This window comes from Osmerus mordax, chromosome 15 (assembly GCF_038355195.1).
Source record: "Osmerus mordax isolate fOsmMor3 chromosome 15, fOsmMor3.pri, whole genome shotgun sequence".
In the NCBI taxonomy this organism is placed as follows: domain Eukaryota; kingdom Metazoa; phylum Chordata; class Actinopteri; order Osmeriformes; family Osmeridae; genus Osmerus; species Osmerus mordax.
In genome coordinates, this window is record NC_090064.1 from 1,225,458 (window position 1) to 1,246,652 (window position 21,195).

A 21,195-nucleotide genomic window follows, 5' to 3' on the forward strand; every position below is an offset into this window, starting at 1 on the left:
ATATTATATTTGCTCTACTACAGTGCGCCCAAAAATGTGTGCAAGCGTGGTAAAATATTTGGGTGCACAGGTGCGAGCAAGTTTTAACCATAGACATACCGTCTATGGTTTTAAGGTATTGCAGCTGTCAGTTACGTGAAAAGAGGTGGTGGAACTTGAAAATACTCACACCATTATTTGCAAAGGGAAAAGTTTATTCCTTTCAACTAGCAATAAACCTCAGGCTGCATCCTGCGATAGCCTACTGCATCTGCCATGCGCTGTAACAGCTTGGCTAGCGATCTAGCTAGCTAACCTTCACCCTCAGTGTGAACATTCGAACTTAGCAAACTAACATCCAACACTACACATATCAAATTAAACACAAGAGTTCAACAATAAAACTTAAACAATGCTTCCGTGAACAAAATTAACCCCCCAACTATCCCCTTCTGTCTTCCGCAGGACATGCTGAAAGCCAAGAGCGCCGACTGTTGCGAATACAACATAAAAACTACATTTTCCATTACCGATTAGTTTGAACCATTGACTGTAAAAAAAAGAGGTTTGAACCCATCCACCACCGATGACCTCATTCAGATCAGTACAGAGGGGCCCTCCCTGGAAATGTTTGATGCCTCTAAATAAGAAATCAAATAAATTATCTATTTAGCTAAGTTGGAGGACATTGTATTACTAGGTTACCCTATTTTAACCACTGCGGCCACCAAGCATAGGTAAAATGGTATCAAAAGGTCTCTGTATGGTAATAATCCAGTGTTGTTCAGAGGGCCATGCAGCTTTTCACTGTTACTTGCACTTTAGTATGGACATTGTGTACTATATGGCCTCCAAATCGTCAATAACAAGTGAGTGAGTACACTGCTTCTCTTGTATTGATGCTCTTTTCCAGGGCATATACTACTCTCAGCTTTATTGTACGTTTTGGGAAGGGTTGTGGTTATTGTATTTAGCAGACACTTTTGTCCAAAGTGACAAAATATGAATCTTACAATAGTTAAAATTAATAGTAAACAGTTTTTAAAAGTTGCTCAGCAAAATTGTAATAATAACAATAATGGCAATACAATATCAAATATCAATAATAATATTTTTTTTAATAAAATACCATGAACATACAAATCATAACTCTAAGATTTAATTAATTATTTAAGTGTAAGATCAACAGTTAAGTCTTGAGACCCCTCTTGAAGGATCCAAAACTATCAGTCAGTCAGTTGGCTGAGCGGTGAGGGAGTCGGGCTAGTAATCCGAAGGTTGCCAGTTCGATTCCCGGTCATGCCAACTGACGTTGTGTCCTTGGGCAAGGCACTTCACCCTACTTGCCTCGGGGGAATGTCCCTGTACTTACTGTAAGTCGCTCTGGATAAGAGCGTCTGCTAAATGACTAAATGTAAATGTAAATCACATGAACGCAGAACACTAGGCAACTCATATCATAGAATGCACGCATATTTTAACCCTTAACCCTGCTGCCTTCGGGTCACATGAGCCAAAGGTTCATAACGAACCATCGTTGTGTTTACCCAATTTTACCCAATACAAATAATAAAAAAAAAAAATAATAATGATGTTCTTTTTTTTTTTTTTTTTGCAATGTGGTGGGTCTGAGACAGCCCAACAGTGTTTTTGTATGCGGTAAAGTTGTTGCAATACGACGGTGCGTCACAATGACTGATGGGTCAGAATGACCCGAAAATAACACAAGGGTTAAGAGGACTGTCTGCAGGGAATGTGTCTGACCAATCACGGTGGGTGTGGGCCGCCTGGGCCAAAAATGTCATGGCCAATTTTTTTGTCCCAGTCCAGCCCTGAGAAGGATTAATGTTTGGATGCTGTTGGGGCGGCTGTTGGAATAACACGTTTCCTAAATATAGCCTATGCCCTGTGTATGTACCATGTCAGTGAAAAAGGAAAGCTCAGAGTAGCTGAAAGGCTTGGTGACCGGTGCGGAGAAATGCGCGTCTGGTGTGAACACCTTTTAGTCAGTCGTAGCCGATTGCGGCGTGTCCAGGCGCTTCGCAGCCAGTGTGTCCCAGGCGTTAATAGGGAGTGGATAGGCTCTCCGTAGACGGGCTCTGGTATGACTCTAGCAGGGGTGTCGAGCACACTGAATACACAGCTATGACGATGATAACATTTACATTTATTCATTTAGCAGATGCTTTTATCCAAAGCGACTTCCAAGAGAGAGCTTTACAAAGTGCATAGGTCACTGATCATAACAACAAGATAGCCAAAAAAAAAAACATCGCGAGTAGCCAAAACATGAAGCACACATTGTGAACCACCAAAGTAAGTGCCAAAGGGAAGAACCATAAGAGCATGTAGTTAAACAAGTTACAATTAAACAACATGAACCGCTATAAGTGCAAGTGTACCTGTGGAAAAAAGCAAGCAACAGTAATTAAAACAATATATCACAGCGAGAACAAAAATTTAAAACAGTTACCACTAACCACAAGAGCAACAAGTCTCACGACGAGCAACGAGTCATTGTGATCCTTGAGGAAACTAACATCGGGTCAAGCGAACCATTCCTAAGTACCGTTGTACTCCCGGAACAAGTGCGTCTTGAGCCTTTTCTTGAAGGTGGAGAGACAGTCAGTATCTCTGATGGAGGTGGGGAGTTGATTCCACCACTGGGGGGCCAGACAGGAGAAGAGCTTGTGTTGGGACCGGGCGGTCTTGAGCGGTGGGACCACCAGGCGGTTGTCTGAAGAAGACCGAAGGTGACGGGTGGGGGTGTAAGGCTGCAGGAGAGACTTGATGTAGACGGGTGCAGTCCCGTTCACTGCTCGGAAGGTCAATACCAGGGTCTTGAATCTGATACGGGCCATGATAGGTAGCCAGTGGAGAGAGACGAGGAGCGGGGTAACATGGGAGCGTCTGGGTAGATTGTAGACCAGGCGGGCCGCTGCGTTCTGAATCCTCTGAAGAGGGCGGGTTGCACATGCTGGGAGACCAGCGAGCAGCGAGTTGCAATAGTCCAACTTGGAGAGGACAAGTGCTTGGACTAGCAGCTGGGTGGAGTGCTCAGACAGGTATCTCCTGATCTTCCGGATGTTGTAGAGGGTGAATCTACACGACCGGGAGACCGCAGCAATGTGGGCCGTGAGGGAGAGCTTGTCGTCCATGGTAACCCCAAGGTTCCTGGCAGAGGATGAAGGGGTCACCGTCGCAGATCCCAGGGTGATTGAGAGATCGTGGGAGATGGAGGGTTTAGCCGGGATGATGAGAAGTTCTGTTTTGGCGAGGCTCAGCTGGAGGTGGTGCTCGGTCATCCAGGTGGAGATGTCTGTGAGGCAGGCCTCAATCCTAGCTGAGATCCCCGGATCGGTCGGGGGGAACGACAGGTACAGCTGCGTGTCGTCAGCGTAGCAGTGGTAGGAAAAGCCATGGGAGGTGATGATTGGTCCAAGTGAGGTGGTGTACAGAGAGAAGAGGAGGGGTCCAAGGACGGAGCCCTGTGGGACACCAGTGGAGAGCTGGCGAGGTCCTGACAGTTTGCCTCCCCAGGAAACCTCGTAGGATCTTCCCGACAGGTAAGATGAGATCCACTGGAGTGCAGTGCTAGTGATGCCCATCTCAGAAAGTCTGGCGAGCAGGATCTGGTGGTTAACCGTATCAAACGCTGCAGAAAGGTCCAGCAGAATGATGACGGATGACCTGGAAACCGCTCTGGCAGACTGGAGGGCAGTGGTGACTGAAAGGAGGGCAGTCTCTGTGGAGTGGCCAGTCTTGAAGCCCAATTGGTTGGGGTCAGGTTGTTCTGAGAGAGAAAGTTAGACAGTTGGTTAGATACAGCACGTTCAATTGTTTTTGAAAGGAAGGGTAACAGTGATACCGGTCTGTAGTTCTGGAGGACGGCAGGGTTAAGGGAGGGTTTTTTGAGTAGAGGGGTAACTCTAGCCTGTTTGAAGGCAGAGGGGAAGGTGCCAGAGGTAAGAGAGGAGTTTAGGACATGGAGAAGAAAAGTTATGATGGAGGGGGAGATGGTTTGAAAGAGAGGTGAGGGGATAGGATCAAGGGGACAGGAGGTGGGGCGATGAGAATGAGGTCAGAGATCTCTGCCTCAGACAGGGGAGAAAAATAGTTTAGACATTTAGTTGGGTCAGTCATGGAGGGTGAGAGGGTAGGAAAGGTGGGTTTAGGGAACCGACTGCTAATGACGGCGACTTTTTCCTCAAAGAAGGAGGAGAAGTCGTCTGCTGTCAGGGTAGAGGGAGGGGGTGGGGGAGGTGGGTTAAGAAGGGTGGAGAAGGTAGAAAAAAGTTTGTGGGGGTTTGAAGCGGAGTTGATTTTGTTCAGAAAGTAGAGGGTTTTAGCACCAGTTATGTGAGAAGAGAAGGATTTGAGGAGGGAGTGATACTTATCAAGGTCCAGACCGCCTTTGGACTTGCGCCATCTCCTCTCAGCTGCCCGAAGGGTGGACCGTTCTTCACGAATAACATCCGTAAGCCACGGGCAGGAGGGAGAAGATCGTGCAGGCCTGGTTGACAGGGGACAGAGAGAGTCAAGTGATGCAGTTAAAGTGGTTAACAAGGTGTCTGTGGCAGTGTTAGTGGGGTGGGACGAGAACTCGTCAATGGGGGGGAGGGAGGATGTTACAATAGAGGAGAAATGGGAGGGTGATAGGGAGCGGAGGTTGCGCCGGAAAGTTACAAGGGGAGGGGAGGTAGGAGGAGTTGGAGGGAGAGAGATAGAGAATTGGATAAAGTAGTGATCAGAAATATGCAGTGGGGTTACAGAGGTTAAGTCGGTGATACAGTTACGTGTCAGGATGAGGTCTAGCTGTTTGCCTGCCTTGTGGGTCGCCGGTGTGCTCAGCAGCGTCAGGTCGAAGGAGGTCAGGAGAGACAAGAAGTCGACGGCCTGCGTTCCTTGGAGGTGGATGTTGAAGTCCCCAAGGACTATCAGGGGGATTCCATCATCCGGGAGGACGCTGAGGAGCATGTCCAGCTCCTCCACAAAGTCGGCTAGCGGGCCTGGTGGGCGATAAAGAACAATTAAGCATGCCTTGATAGGATCAGTTAGCATCGCATAATGGTTTTCAAATGATTTGGCAGTAACAGGGAGTGGTGTGGATGTGTATTTAATATGTGGGGAAAGAAGCAACCCTGTCCCACCACCCCGCCCGGTTGAGCGGGGTGAGTGAGTGAAGGAGTGGTTGACGGAGAGAGCAGCTGGAGTTGCAGTGTTCTCAGGGCGGATCCATGTCTCTGTCAGCGCCAGGGCATGAAGAGAAGCATGAGATGCAAACGCTGGGATGAAGTCTGCCTTGTTCACAGCAGACTGGCAGTTCCAGAGCCCTATAGAAAGAGAGAGGGCAGGTGGAGAAGATCTGGATAGGTAGTGAAGGTTAGAAGTTGACCGTATATACTTTGTGATATATCTACGTCTACGAGTAGTGTAATGAACGGGAATGCTGAAGAAACACATGCTAGCTATGAATATGTTGTAGGTGGATTAGAATACAAATAGGGTGATACTTATCAGAAGAGGTGATCCACCTTGTCGGCCATCCTCGGTGGACTCCCGCAGGTAGACTCCCTGTCTTTGTTCGACCGAGTCTTTAGGCACCGAGGCTGCCAGACGAGGCTGCCTCTGCAGTGCTACTCGCCTAAATATGCTAAAGGCGCAGCTGACAATGGCCCTAATTATGTAAACAAAGCCAGGGTCTCACTCGGCGGCAAGTACCCTGAATCTCTAGCTAGCTACCTATTGACCAATTTAGCTGCTATACCCTTACCCTCTGTCCAAGAGGCAACGTTTTAGCAAAACACAAATGAATGAAACAAACTCTGGTTACTTACAGTCAGATGGCAGTCACGAAGTACACTCAGTAAGACACTATTCGCTCTAACCATAGGCCAGCAAAGTTTGACAGTGAGACCACAAAAAAAGGCTTTTAACATCAGTTGGCCAGAAGTAGTAGTAGTGTGCAGTATTGAACAAGCCTACTTCCTTTTATAAGTGTACTTCTTATTTCTGGGGGGGTATCTGGAGCTGCCTCCGCCATTCTTTCAAATCGAATCTCCGCCAAGAGACCCGCCCTTCTCTGACTCTGAAAAAAAACGATCAAACCAACAATGGCAGCGAGTACCCAATCAGGGCCAGAATAGGAAGAGTCTTCACAGAATTCGGGTGGAATTATTTGCATGGGATGCTGCATTGAAGACAACTCAGAAAATACGGGACAAAACCCGTCCCAATTGATTCAAAACGGGACGCGCTATTTTATTCTCAAATATGGGACGATTCCGTATTTTAAGGGACAAGTGGCAACCCTACCCTTAGCTCACGACTAGCTGTCATTTATCTGGATAATGTGTTTATACTCACTGAAAGAACATAAAGGGAAGGGAAACGAGGCGATTGTGACTTTATGTGAAAAGTTTGTGGTGGGTTACTCTGATCATTGTTGATGTTAATGCTGCTAGTGAGCACTTCAGCCTTCTGCTAGAGCTTTATCTGCTCAGTTTTAGTGCTAGCTGCTACCTGGATTGTCCCACAGAAGGTTTACAGAAGATCTACGACTCCAATTATTATTATGCGATCCATTACAACAATAGTAGGAGAATTAGCCTTTAGTCTTTTGTTATAGAATGAAATAACAGAACGGGGTTCCTCTTTCGGCTGTTGTTGCAGCCAACTGCACATGCAGGCATGACTGAGACCGAGTCGGTCGGAAAGATAGCGGCGCAAAGCTACAGTGACGTAAATGTGACTCAAACGAATACTGTATGTATACCAACACTGCAGCCTGTATTTGTACAAAGAACCCAAAACAAAAAAAAAAAGAAGAAAAGGAAACTGGCGGCCTTTCTATGGTTTCTAATTTTCGAACTCCAAGATCCAGTCAAGGCCGTGGGTCTAGTGAGCAGGTAGTGGATTACGCACTTTTGATACTCCAAACTTGAAAGAATATAATCCATTTATTTGGTTCCAAAAAGGTGAACATAAACAAGTTGTAAATTCATACAATAAAGCAAAGGTAAAGACAGTAAACTAAAAAGGTTAAGATAGTACCGAAAGGTGGTCAAAAAAAATTCTCTGTTACATGCCAATTTACCAATTATCCTATTGTTCAATCAAATGATAGTCCAATATGCAAATACAGAAACAACATAATCACATAACACACGTAACACAACCAAAGTAACCCAAGGCAAGTGCGACTTCTACAGTCGGTTCAGAAATGTCCGAAATGGCTATAACAGAAACAATTTTATGAGTTTGAATAGGAAACACGGTCTCATGAAGCCAAAACATACATCGACAGTATTTTGATGGTAGTGTTTCAAATTGATCTCATCAGTGTTAGCATTGATGCACTGTAAGATATATTCATATGAAAGCTGTGTGAAGCGTTTTGGAGAATCAGTTTAGAGAAGAAAGGTGGAATATTTTTCACATAACTCTAATATACTTGGCTCCTCTTGGACTGTCCTGATGTTTAAATGGTTAACATGAGTAGAAAGATTCAAGATATTTATTGTCATGTATACGGTTAACAAAGTTAGTCCGTACAATGAAATTCTTATAGCGCAATGTCCTCCTTCCACATAATTACAATAAAAAACACTAAAAAGAGAGAAACATATATAAATATACAGTCAGAATAAAATACATTTTAATAGTCTGTCATTTTACGGATACCCCTTGGCTGTGATTGGTCCGCAATTGGTTCCACATACAAAGACATCATGTGGCAGCGTTGATCCACCTACTTTTCTGGCGGTGAATTGTTTTCAGCACCCACAGCCTTCGGAGTACTATAAATTCAACGAATCCGTCCGACTCCATTTGTCTGTCTGTCCATAACGGAGTCGGAGTAGTATAATTCAGCCTTTAGTCTCTTTTTTCTGGATTTTAGACTCCTGTAACGTCTGCCTGATGGCAGCAGCGAGAAGAGTCTGTGCTGGTGGTGTGTTCTGTCCTTGATGATATTGTGGGCTCTCCTGGTGACCCTGGTGGAGTTAATGTCCTGTAGTGAGGGGAAGGCTGGTTTCGTTTTTTGCTCGACCGTTGCTACGATCCATCGTTATCGGGAAATGCAGCCCTGTGCTGTTTTGATCACACGCTGGAGCAGGGCCGGGGTGGGTAATTGTGAGAATCGGGAGAGTTCCCGGTGGGCCGCTTCACTTTTGGGCCTGTGGGCCTCTTCACTTTTGGGCCGGTCGAGGATTTTTTGTTGTTGTTGACATTTGTCCCGTTAGTCTATCTTCTCTTAAAGTAGGCTACACACGTTCCGCATTCTGACACCTCAGCCTCTGCATGGGTTGTACCATGTGAGGAAGTTCTCCCCTCCCAAATAGAGTTGGTTGGGTCCATAGCCCGTCTTTTCCGGCTACCGATTGCTGGGACGGGCGGCCCTACCGTAACGATATGCGTCAGGGAGGATGGGAGCAGAGCCGGAGTGATGGCATTACTAGACAAGGTTTTACCAATTGAAAAACGTCTGTTTATTTTACATAAAGCTCAAAAACCTTTTTTGCGGTCAAATAATGGCCAAAAATTTTCCCATTAAGTGTAGAAATCCCTATCTTGCATCATATCAAACCCATACGTCCTACGTTGGGGCAAAGCTCCTAATGTTTACACGACTGGCTCCGTGCCTGATTAACACTCGGATCGTTAAGCAACTCTCAAAAATGGTATCAATATAAAAAATAATATGATCCCTTTCTGTAATCATGATACCCCCCAGAAACGTTCACTGCACCCCCCAGTCAAAGCAGGCTGCATCCGACCCTGTTTGGTATCCAAAAAAAAGGGCTGGTCTTGGGCCTGAAACTCCCGGGCTGAAAAGTGGCCCCACTACGGCCCTGCGCTATCAGGCCGGGGTTTTCAGGCACACACGCAGATGGCAGGTCAGGTGCAACAAAAGAGTTTATTCCAATTAACAAAGTTACATTCCACAGTAGAGTGCTTAGTCCAACAGAAGGTAATCCAGAAGAAAAAGTATAATCCAAAAGAAGTATCCCCTTCGGCATAGATGCACACAACTAGGTATAGTCAATAGAAGTCGCGGCTAGCTTAGGCTAAGCTAACTCGCGATCACATCAGTATTACACAAACGGGGTCAAGGCCCACAAACAAGTCTTCCTGAGAGAAGAGGGAACAAGAGAAGGTACTCACGAAACTCCATGACAGAGTGAAGAGGGAAGGACACCCAGTGCTTAAGTAGGAAGCGGTGATCACCGCAGGTGTAGCCCAGTGTTGAAGAAAAGGTTAGTGCAAGGTACTCTAGGATGAGTGTCTCCCTCTAGAGGGCTGGCGCTGGAGTGCCTTCCTGTCCTGGGCAGTGCAGTATCCATACCACACTATGATTGATTTGGTAAGGACGCTCTCAACCGTGCCTCTGTAAAAGTTTCTGAGAATTTTGGTTGGCATGCCAAATTTCCTCAGCCTTCTCAGGAAGTACAGACAGGTAACATGAGAAGACAAACAGGTAACATGAGAAGACAGACAGGTAACATGAGAAGACAAACAGGTAACATGAGAGCGACTTAGTCGATTAAGTCCAACATTCGTTGTGGACTTGGCGTTGTCGCCAAGTAGACATCAGTCTCCATTGACGGACAACAGGGAGTTCTTGGCCCCTTCCTGTCCATCTACCCAGTTGGTCGGTGATGCTGCACCGATCAAAAGCCCCCAGCCCTGTGGCTACCACTACTTGAACTGACATTCGCCAACTCCGAGCACGGAGTTGAACTTTGGATTTCTGTGTTTCAACATCCATTTGCACTTTTCTTTTTTCTACTCCTGATGTATGAGTATGTCATACATCAGGTGTAGGTATGTATGACTATGTCATACATCAGGCTGTCTCTGGAGGAGGGGATCCCTCACAGAATTGCTCCTCCCAAGGTTTTGAATTTTTTTTCTGAGTTTTTATGGTAGTTTTTCCTTGTCTTCCTTGAGGGTTTAGGTTGGTTGAAGGGCAGTTCTAGGGGCATGTGTGAAGCCCTCTGTGACATTGCTTGCAAAAAAGTCTGTACAAATAAAATTTCATTCAATGATTTCATTTGATGAAAGGAGAGAGTAACATGAGAGGACAGACAGGTAACGTGAGAGGACATGTTTCTCTTGCTGACTAGCTTAACATCCCATTCGACCAGCCTGGAGTGAGAGGCCTGTGGTGTCATTTTAGTTTAGTTTCAGTGTGTGCGGGCGTGTCTTTGTGTTTTTGTGGTACTTTTCCTTTCAACACCTGGTACTCATTATAAATGGGACCAATCTTTCTCTCCTCCTCTCTGATGAACACTCACACACCTGTAATTAGCCTGGCTGGGTACACCGTTTGTGTGTTTCTGTCTGTGTCTCTGTTCTTGACTGGAGGATAGAGGAAGCTGCAGTTTAAATGATGTGTCATCATTGTGATGAAGACAGACTGTGACTCAACACTGTCTTTTCACGAAACAGTATTCATTCCCTGGTAGACTGTTCTTGTTCAAAGGATGATCTACTCTCTTCACCAGTGTGTGTGCGAACGTGTGTATGTCTCTTCACCAGTGTGTGTGCGAACCGCTCAGCCATCTGACTCCCTAGGAGTCAGATGGCTGAGCGGTGAGGGAGTCGGGCTAGTAACCTGAAGGTTGCCAGTTCGATTCCCGGCTGTGCCAAATGACGTTGTGTCCCTGGGCAAAGCACTTCCCCCTACTTGCCTCGGGGGGAATGTCCCTGTACTTACTGTAAGTCGCTCTGGATAAGAGCATCTGCTAAATGACTAAATGTAATGTATGCATGCATGCATGAATGTATGTGTGTGCATTCATGTAACGTGTTTGTGTGTGGGCATGTATGGCCAAGTGCATGGTTCATTGCCCCAGAAGAAGCATAAGTGTCAGGAATATTAATATATCAAGCATTGCACAGTCAGTCGGTGAACAAGTTTAAGAAAGCTTTCTTGCTTGCAGGCCGGCCCACAAGGAGACAAAAACATCACACGCCATTGTGCTACAAAGTTTGTCTGCTAGCATGTTGTGCTAGCTACCTATTTAACCCTTGTGTTATCTTCGGGTCATTCTGACCCATCAGTCATTGTGACCCACAGTCGTATTGCGACAAATTTACCTCATACAAAAACTAAGTGAAGCATTTTCTTTTAACTGTCGGGCTGTCTCAGACCCCCCACATTGGAATGGTTAAAAGAAAATTATTTGTATTTGTTTTTGTATTGGGTAAAATTGGGTAAACACAACGATGGTTCGTTATGAACCTTTGGGTCATGTGACCCGAAGGCAGCACGAGGGTTAAGCAGAACCGCTCTTGACAGTCATTAGTTAAAACAAAGGCATGCAAATGTCCCATGGCTCTTCTTCATTGGCTCCCTTGCATAGACCTGGCTCGCGTGGGTGCGTGCGTGTTTACGTGTGTGCGTGTTTACGACATCAACCCTGATTGAAACACAACAACAGGATCTCCGGTCCTTTGGGTCGTAAACTCCTTCACATAGGTGTCAACAAATGGTCACCAGACCTTGCGTCTTCACCTATAGTCCTTGTCACAAAGTATCTCCTTAAAACAACCATGTGCACCAACCCCCTTCTTCCTAGTCCTCAGCCCCAAGATAAGGGTCTTGTATGTTTACCCAGAGTTCAGATTTGGGGTTAGGCCTCTCTTTGCACCCAAGGAATACTGAACACAGAATCATTCTTATACAGGATAAATGTGTTACATCTTCAATTTTTCCAACAATAATCCAGGAACCAACTCAGGGATGGAACTGGAGGGATGGCCAGCATGATAATTATGATATCAGCAATCATTATCACCATCATTATTTTCACCATCATCATTATCACCATCAACACCATCATTATTATCACCACCATCATCACCCTTATCATTAATATCACCATAATCATTACCACCATCATCATCACCATGATCACCATCATCATCATTACCACCATCATCATAATCACATTCATCATTATCACCATTTTAATTGGTACCATTATCATTGGCACCATTATCAGCATCATTCTCTTGATCTATTTTCTCTTCTTGACATGTTACAAGACTGGTGTGACCAGGTGTCACCAGTCTTGAGTCTTTGAGTCAAGCTCAAAGCAGTCATGTTGGTTTTGCTCTTGCCATCAAACCAGTTGTCAGGTGCTCCTGTTCTGGGTTAGATCCCAGACTCCTGGATCCAGCAGCTCTCTCAGATTAGAAAACATGTAGAAGAAGCTTTCTGCAATGCTCTGTGTGGGAGTGTTTGAGTGTATGTTTGTGTATGAATGTACTCTAGTGTGTGTGTGTGTGTGTGTGTGTATGTATTCATAGCTTTAAATGTAGCAAAGTAGCTTCCCAATGTGCTGAAATGTGTCATTTTCCTCCGCTGGCATCTGGATGAGTCAGAGCAAACACAGAGCTAAATGAATCAGCCGGCGGCGACCATTAGACAGGAAACAGCCTAGATAAACAGATCCAGACTTGGAGTGGCCTCACACTGACACGCACACACACATACACACACCTTCATCCTCTGCTCTTTCCTCACATCTCTCATCCTCCTCTGAGACCCACCCCTCTGCCTAGTTAAAAACTCTTCTCTGTTTGTTTCAGTTCCGTTGGCCTTTCCCCTGCTAGACTGTTTAGCAGCAGTTAGAATAACGGCTGCAGTAAAATCCACACAAGCTATCTGACATTTGATTCCCAGTCGTCATAGTGTAATACTGAGTCAGTGTCAAGCTGCTGTACCGAATCAGTCAAATTGCTCTAAGCCAATCAAATGTAATTTATCTAGCAATTTTACAAGAAATATAACATAGGGCTTCACAGATGCCTACAGATCAGCCAACAAGAGTAAAAATGGAGGAAACGTTGGGAGGAGCAGTTCAGTCAGGGATCCCCTCCTCCAGAGACACTGGAGGAGTGGACACTGTACTTTGTTCAGTTTGTTTAGTTACCTTTTATTGTCCCCCTTAGGGGCAATATGTTTGTTTTTAATACAAACTTTTAAAAAGAAAACTACCTTTTCTATTTAAATTGAGCAAATTTAAAGCACATGGAACAAACTCAAATTTGAATCTATTTGACTTAACTAAGGGGACCCTATACATTTACATTTAGTCATTTAGCAGACACTCTTATCCAGAGCGACTTACAGTAAGTACAGGGACACTCCCCCCGAGGCAAGTAGGGTGAAGTGCCTTGCCCAAGGACACAACGTCATTTGGCACAGCCGGAATCGAACCGGTAACCTTCAGATTACTAGCCCGACTCCCTAACCGCTCCGCCACCTGACTCCCACCTGACTATACAAAGATCCTAAATGGAAGGTCTGAAATAAATCATGAAGGGGGTGAGATGTGTCAGATATAATATGTTTCACTTTCTTAATCACCTAAATAAATCTGACAACCCAGGCAATTTCACACCCAGTACTTTGCTGAGTCATTCAAACTGCTGTACGGAGTCATTCATACTGCTATACTGAGTCATACTACTTTACTGAGTCATTCATCCTGCTGTATGGAGTCATACTGCTGTATTGAGTCATTAATACTGCTGTATGGAGTCATACTGCTGTATGGAGTCACACTGCTGTACTGAGTCAGACAGCTATACTGATTTATACTGAGTCAGTGTTATGGTTGTTATGACACAACATTACACTCCTGTAGCTCAGTACAGCTGGAAGGATTGGATTACAGCAGCCGGCCAGACATCAGCTGGCTGTAGCTTTCAGTCAGGAGAGCAGAGCATCATGGGTCCTGGAAGGATGTGTCAGAAAGCATGTTGCCGTCATGTAGCATGTGCTGACATGCCTTTGTGGAATGTTTTAATTAGTTCTAATGGGAAGCTAATCTACCCTGTGACAGATCTACACACACATACACTCACTAACGAGTGACAAATTGACAGTAATCCCTCAGCAAAGTGTGCACAGTAGAACATGAACAGACATGATTGTAGGTGACTGGCAGAAATAGGACACACCAATGTGTAATGTGTAACACGTTCCAGTTGTTCAGCCTTCGAGGCTCAGTGAGAAGGCTGTTTTGTGGTTGATGTCTGTAGTTCTCTACCTTGCTGTCCTGCTTGATGAGCCGCAGAGGTGAAAGGGACAAACAGGCGCCAGGGTTGAGTGGGGCTGTTGGTGTTGTTCCAGAGTGTAAACAAAACTTTTCTGCAGGATAAAGTTAGTTTATGGATACAGCTGGTTGAGATACGCAAGCCCTGCCCCTTGACTGCTCAGCAGGCCCCACACCCTAACTGGGATGTTTAAAAAAGGCTCCCTGATATCGTAAGAAACTCCCCTCCCTTCGCCACCCTTCCTCCTCTCCACTGTTACCTTCCCTTCTCTCCTCCCCTCTGCCAGGGCCTCTTGAAAGTTTTAATGACCAGATTTATGTATTCCTAGTGGAGACGTGGTTTAATAAGAGTGGGTGGAGAGGCCTGTTAACCAGCCTTTAAACCAGCTCATCTAGAACAGGAAGTTGCTATGGACATGTTGTACTTGGTCTTAGAAAGACAGGCAGACCTATTTCTTTATGTTAACTAGTACCTCAGATAGGCAGATAAGGGTGAGTAGATGTAACTCCACAGGAAACCCCTACCTAAATATCTATACAACTGGGATTTAGACCATGAACAACCATTACTGACTGGTTACACCGTAGTACATGATAAAGATGTTTATATTTCTGTTCATAGATATAAGGTTTATATTTCAACTTAAGAACATCATTGACACGATTTTGTTCTAATGCAGAGTCTTGTTTATAATTGGTTATTGATATTATCTACAGTATACCTGAGATTTTTTTAAATAGCAACACTTGCTTTCTTGTCTTGCCAAGATACTTACGGTAATAGATGTTATAAACATTCAAATTGAATCCCACAGCATCATCACAGTCCTTTCAGCCTGCTTTGTTTTCACTTGGTCCAACTGCACCTTAACACTGATGAGGTGGATGGTCTAGCTCCCTTCTCAGATGTATGGAAGGAAATCGTTACCAAAATTCAAATGCAAATGCATTTCCAGAAATGCATTTGCATTTTAAGAATGTGGCTGCATTATTTGACTCATAAATGAAATTAGTAATCAATCATCCTATTTGCATTTTAATTTTCTTCTTCAAGAGTGCTCAATCTTTCACTTAATTAAAATGAAAAATAAATAGACATTTGAGATTTAATTTTCAAAACATGCCACAGCAAATAGATACCAAAATTCAATTTGAATTAAAATGCATTTCCAGAAATGCATTTTCATTTTAAGAACGTGGCTGCAAAATCGTGACCACAATTCAAATTCAAATGCATTTCCAGAAATGCATTTTCATTTTAAGAACGTGGCTGCAAAATCGTGAACACAATTCAAATTCAAATGCATTTCCAGAAATGCATTTTCATTTTCAAGAAATGCATTTTCATTTTCAAGAACGTGGCTGCAAAATCGTGACCACAATTCAAATTCAAATGCATTTCCAGAAATGCATTTTCATTTTAAGAACGTGGCTGCAAAATCGTGACCACAATTCAAATGCATTTGCAGAAATGCAAAATGAACGAAAAAGCATTTCCCGATTCCCTCACCGCTCAGCCACCTGACTCCCTACATGGAACTGAAACGAGTGCAATATCTATGGAGTGAGATATGGGATATAACTGTTGGCATTTGAAACAAAAAATATTGTAATTGAAATGTTAGAAACTGATTGTAAAAAAACATGAATTGAGTAATGTTCTTTCAATGTTTTTTCTCATTCACTGCAAAAACTGTACATCTAACTAAGTGTGACAGTCTTTATACTTTAAATTGATGTTTAATCGAACTCCAAAGATAAATGTCTGCATGTGTGTGTGCATTGTCCAGTGTGCAGGGAGCGGATGCAGGAAACGGTATCCGAGTGTTCATACCAGACATTGGGATGCTGGTTGCTGGACTGGTGACCTGGCTTCTCTGCCTACGTCTGGAGGACAAGCCTCAGGGCATGGACACCTCACTAAACCACAACAATGAACGTGACACCCAGGTGAGACACACACACTGCTGTCCGAGGGGTAAACCACTGAACCTGTCTCACACACAGGTCCCTATTCCCTCCTTCCTAACTGTCCGTCTCTCCCCATCCTCTTCCTCCTCCTACTACAAAACATACCTGATTTCTCACAGCTGGAAGACAATATGTAGCAACATTTCAGAAGTAAAGAAACCATACTCTCAAACATGGACCTCATCTCCTCTTTTCAAGCTCCTCATCCCTCTGTCCTCTGTTCTCCTCTACTTACAGTTGCAATCTAAATTATTCAACCCCCATTGCACATTAGGTTTATTGGCAAAATATACAATTTCTCAGATGTTTGCAATAAACAAATTACACAGGAATTGTTTAAGTAGTTTAATGAAACTACTATTACAAGGGTTTTATCCAAATTCAACACAAAATGCTACTTTTAATGAATTTACTGCAGTCTCAAAATGATTCAACCCCTTCATGACAAGCATCTTCAGTACTTAGTAGAGCACCCTTTTGCTTTTCTGACCTGCTGCAAACGTGATGCATAGCCAGACACCAGCTTCTGACAGCATTCCTGAGGAATCTTAGCCCATTCCTCATGGGCAATGGCCTCCAGTTCAGTAATATTCTTTGGTGTGCGTATTGCAACCGCCTTCTTCAAATCCCACCAGAGATTTTCGATGGGGTTCAAGTCAGGCGACTGTGACGGCCGCTCTAGAATCTTCCATTTCTTCTTCTGAAACCAAGCCTTGGTGGACTTTGAGGTATGCTTGGGATCATTGTCCTGTTGGAAGGTCCAATGACGCCCAAGCTTCAGCTTCATAACAGACGGCATGACGTTTTTTCCTAAGATTTCCTGATACATGACTGAATCCATCGTGCCCTCCACACACTGCAGGTTTCCAGTGCCAGAGGCAGCAAAGCAGCCCCAGAGCATCACTGAGCCACCGCCAGCCATGCTTCACTGTAGGCATGGTGTTCTTTTCAGCATATGCTTCATTCTTCTTCCTCCAGACATACCACTGATCCATAGGCCCAAAGAGTTCCAGTTTTGTCTCATCGCTCCACAGAACAGAATTCCAAAACTTTGGTGGCTTATTTATATGTTTTTTAGCATATTGGAGCCGACTTTTCTTGTGCTTTTGGGTCAGTAGTGGTGCGCGTCTTGGAGTCCGGGCATGGAACCCTTCAGTGTTTAGTATGTGCCTTACTGTGCAAACTGAAACCTCATTGCCTGCTGCCACCAAGTCTTGCTGCTGGTGTTTTGCAGTCACTCTAGGGTTTTTGACCACTTGCCTCCGCAGGAATCTGGTGGCAGCCGCTGATAGCTTCCTCTTTCTTCAACATCCAGGTAGTGTAGCCACTGTTCCTTCAACTTTGAACTTGCGAACTATGCTTCCAACTGTATCTTTAGGGACATTCAGTGCTTTTGCTATCTTTTTGTATCCTTTTCCTTGTTTGTGCAAGGCAATGATCTCTTTTCTGAACTTTTTGGACAATTCTTTTGACTTAGCCATATTTCTAACATGCAATCAAACATCACTCTCAACAAAACCCTAGCCAGTCCAGGTATTTGTGTTCTATCTCAAGCACACCTGAACTAATGAAGCCCTTGATTAGTTGCACCAGGTGCAGGGCCGCGTTTGTGCAATGGGCAGGAGGGGCTGCTGCCCCGGGCCCCAGCACGGGAGATCATTTAAAAAAAAAAATAATACTTGATGCATTTACCCACCCGTAGTGAAGTCCACGTTCTCTTAGCGTCACGTGTCGTAGCCGGTATCAAAGCATGCAAAACAACAATGAACATGAACATGAACTGACTTCATGCAGCGCTGCAGCTGGCTGCAGACTTGAAACAGTAAGTAAGTAAGTAAGACTTTATTTATATAGCACATTTCATACAAGAATTGTAGCTCAAGGTGCTTTACATAAAATCAATAAAAACAATAATACAAGTGATAAAAGTAATAATTAAAATAGCAAATTATAAAAACAATAATATAACTAATAAAAGTAGTAAAACCCTTCTGAGATCAAATTACTTAAATGCTTCGGTAAAAAGGTAGGTTTTAAGCTGTCTTTTAAAAATGTCTAGCGTATTTGCTTCCCTAATATTTATGGGTAATTTGTTCCATAGTTTTGGGGCGTAATTGACAAAGGCCGAATCACCAATCTTCTTATGACTGCTTCTGGTGACCTCTAATAGGCCTGCATTTGATGATCGCAGTGTTCTAGCTGGTGTGTAGTTTATAAGGGAGTTGGCAATGTAGCTAGGTCCTTGTCCGTGTAGAGCTTTGTATTTGAGGAAAAGGACCTTAAAATCAATTCTGCAGGTAACGGGGAGCCAGTGTAAAGTAGCTAGGACAGGACTAATGTGTTCTCTCCTTTTAGTTTTGGTTAATAATCTAGCTCTAATGAATGAGCTGTAATCTTTCAGTGGTTTACTTGGGAAGACCAGTGAAAAGTGCGTTACAGTAGTCCAGCCGGCTAGATATAAAAGCATGAATTAACTTCTCTGCATCATTTTGGTTTATGAATGGTCGTACCTTTGCTATATTCTTCAGGTGAAAGAAAGCTGTTTTGGTCCCTTTATTAATGTGAGAGTTGAAATTCAAATCTGAGTCCAGGATTACACTGAGACTCGTCACCTCTGGTTTAAGACAGGGGGTTAAGCCTCCTAGATTCTTAGTAAGCATCTCTCTTTTGGATTTGGGGCCACATAGTAGGACTTCGGTTTTGTCTTCATTTAATTTAAGAAAGTTATCATTCATCCATTTGTTTATTGCCAACAGGCAGTTGGTAATGGAATTGATGGCCGTTGCATCATTGGGTTCAGTGGATATATATAGTTGTGTGTCATCCGCATAGCTATGGAAATCTATGTTATGTTCTCTGATTATGTCGCCGAGTGGTAACATATAAAGAGAAAAAAGTAATGGACCTAAGCAGCTTCCTTGAGCAACCCCGTAGCAGTTCTCATGTTTCTTGGACCTATGGTCTCCTAAACTAACATAAAACTTCCTTCCTGTGATATATGATTTCATCCAGTTCAATACACTATCCGTGAACCCAATAAGCTTTTCCAGTCTATTGATTAGGATGTCGTGATCAATGGTATCAAATGCTGCACTGAGATCTAACAGGATAAGGATAGAGACTTTATTTGCATCAGAGTTTAGTCTGAGGTCGCTAATTATTTTGGTGAGAGCAGTTTCAGTACTGTGATATTTCCTGAAACCTGACTGCGAGACTTCCAGGATGTTATTTTCTTCAAGAAAAGAATTTAATTGGACTAAAACTATTTTTTCCAGTACTTTACTAATAAATGGAAGGTTTGATATTGGTCTGTAATTTGCAAGTAGACTGTTATCCAATTTGGGTTTCTTTAAAAGGGGCTTTACAACAGCTGTTTTGAAGGCATCTGGGAAGACGCCAGTTCTAAGGGATGTGTTTATAATCTCTAGCACCGGACCTGAGACACTATCAAACACTCGCTTAAAGAATGTTGTGGGTATAGGATCAATATCTGAGGTTGTGGAGTTAGATTCGTTGACAATTTTGGAAAGTTCACTAAGTGTGATACAGGTAAATGTGCTCATGGTTATGTTGCAGAATCTACTGATGTCAGTTTCGACCCCACTATTAATAATACTCGCTCTGATCAAGTTATTTTGTTCTTGAAGAACAAAGCAAGCTCTTCACATTTAACTGCTGAGGATGGAGGTGGAGCAGGGACAGTGTTTAGCAGCTGGTCAATGGTGGAGAAAAGAACTCTGGAATTTCTGGCATTTTCTGTAATAATGTTGGAGAAATATTCTCTCCTTGCTAGACGGATGGTTTTGTTATAGGTGGTTAGTGTATCTTTGTAGATATTGTAGTGGATAGTGATCTTTGTTTTCCTCCATTTTCTCTCTGCTGCACAGCATTTTCTTTTCGTTTCACTAACATTTTTATTCCTCAGCCATGGGGAGGTTCTGCTTGTGCACTTCTTTTGGGGTTTCAGTGGTGCAACAGAGTCTAACACAGATAATAGTGCATCATTGAGGTTCTCTACCATTTCATTCAGAGAGCAATCATGGTTAGTCGGCTCATATAGAGCAAATTGTTCAGAAAATGTCATCATAGCTGTATCGTCTAAATATCTTCTATGGAGTAAGAACTTGAAAGTGAATTCTGGCTAGACTTTTTGTCCGACTTGAGACGGCGCCGAGGCTAGGTCACTGTGACGTAGCCTTCAAAGTACAGTGAGATCGATTCGAGAACTGCCGGCTGTGTAGCCGAGCGCATTTTCTATTTTTTTTTATTTTTATTATTATTTTTTATTAGCAATTTCAACTATTTCAAATGCATTTGAGTTTACAAGATACATAAAGTATCATTTACATTCAGAGTAAACATGTATCAATACAAATTAAAATAATCAAAATTAACGCTAGGGGATATAAAAGTTTACATAAATATATTTTAATTACTACAGATTGTTACTATTTTAATTGCCTTTTGTTTAAGAGAATTTTTTATTGAAAAAATATACTGTCTGAGCTCTCCATTCAAGGCAAAAAAGCAAGGTTTTCTTCCCATGAATTTGCATCTATGAATATGATACTTGGCCATAATAATAATGAGATTAATTATATATACAGAGATGTTTTTCCTGGAACCGTCAAATAGCCCAAACAATACATCCTTCCAAAATAAACAAAAACCAGCCTCAATATTTTCAGTAATAAACTTAAAGATTTTGCCATTTTACAATTGGACAATGCCAGAATAAATGCACAACTGTTTCTTCACATTCATTACAAAAACTGCAAACAACATCAATGTCTTTCTTAAATCTTTTCTTAATATAGCTTTTTGCTGGATAACACTTATGGATAGGTTTAAATGAAATGTCCTTCACTTTATTTGTGACTAAATATAAATTAGGTAAAAGCCAGACATTCTTCCAAACAATATCATTGACAAAACTATTCCAGTAAGGAATAACATAAGACACCATAGTAATATCTCTCTGAAAGAAAGTTCGAATGGATCTATTATTATTTCTACCAATATTGGGAAAGCAGGTTTTGCCTATAGAGAAATTCGTAACAAGATTATGCACAAGGGGCCAATGTTGGAGTGTAACCCTTGGCTGAGATTTAAAGAGCATACAAATACCAGAGGGTATTGCTCCAAATATTTTTGCATAATCCCCAGGTGTAAC

At 43.2% G+C, this 21,195-nt stretch overlaps 1 protein-coding gene across 1 annotated transcript in view; it reads left to right on the forward strand.

Annotated features, from left to right (window-relative positions):
• Positions 1-21,195, forward strand: part of LOC136957517 (piezo-type mechanosensitive ion channel component 2-like) — a 121,058-nt gene that overhangs the window by 26,017 nt on the left and 73,846 nt on the right. Inside the window, exon 5 of the mRNA XM_067251500.1 lies at positions 15,842-16,001. Within this exon, the coding sequence (XP_067107601.1) occupies positions 15,842-16,001 (160 nt within the window). The remainder of the gene's footprint in view (positions 1-15,841; positions 16,002-21,195) is intronic.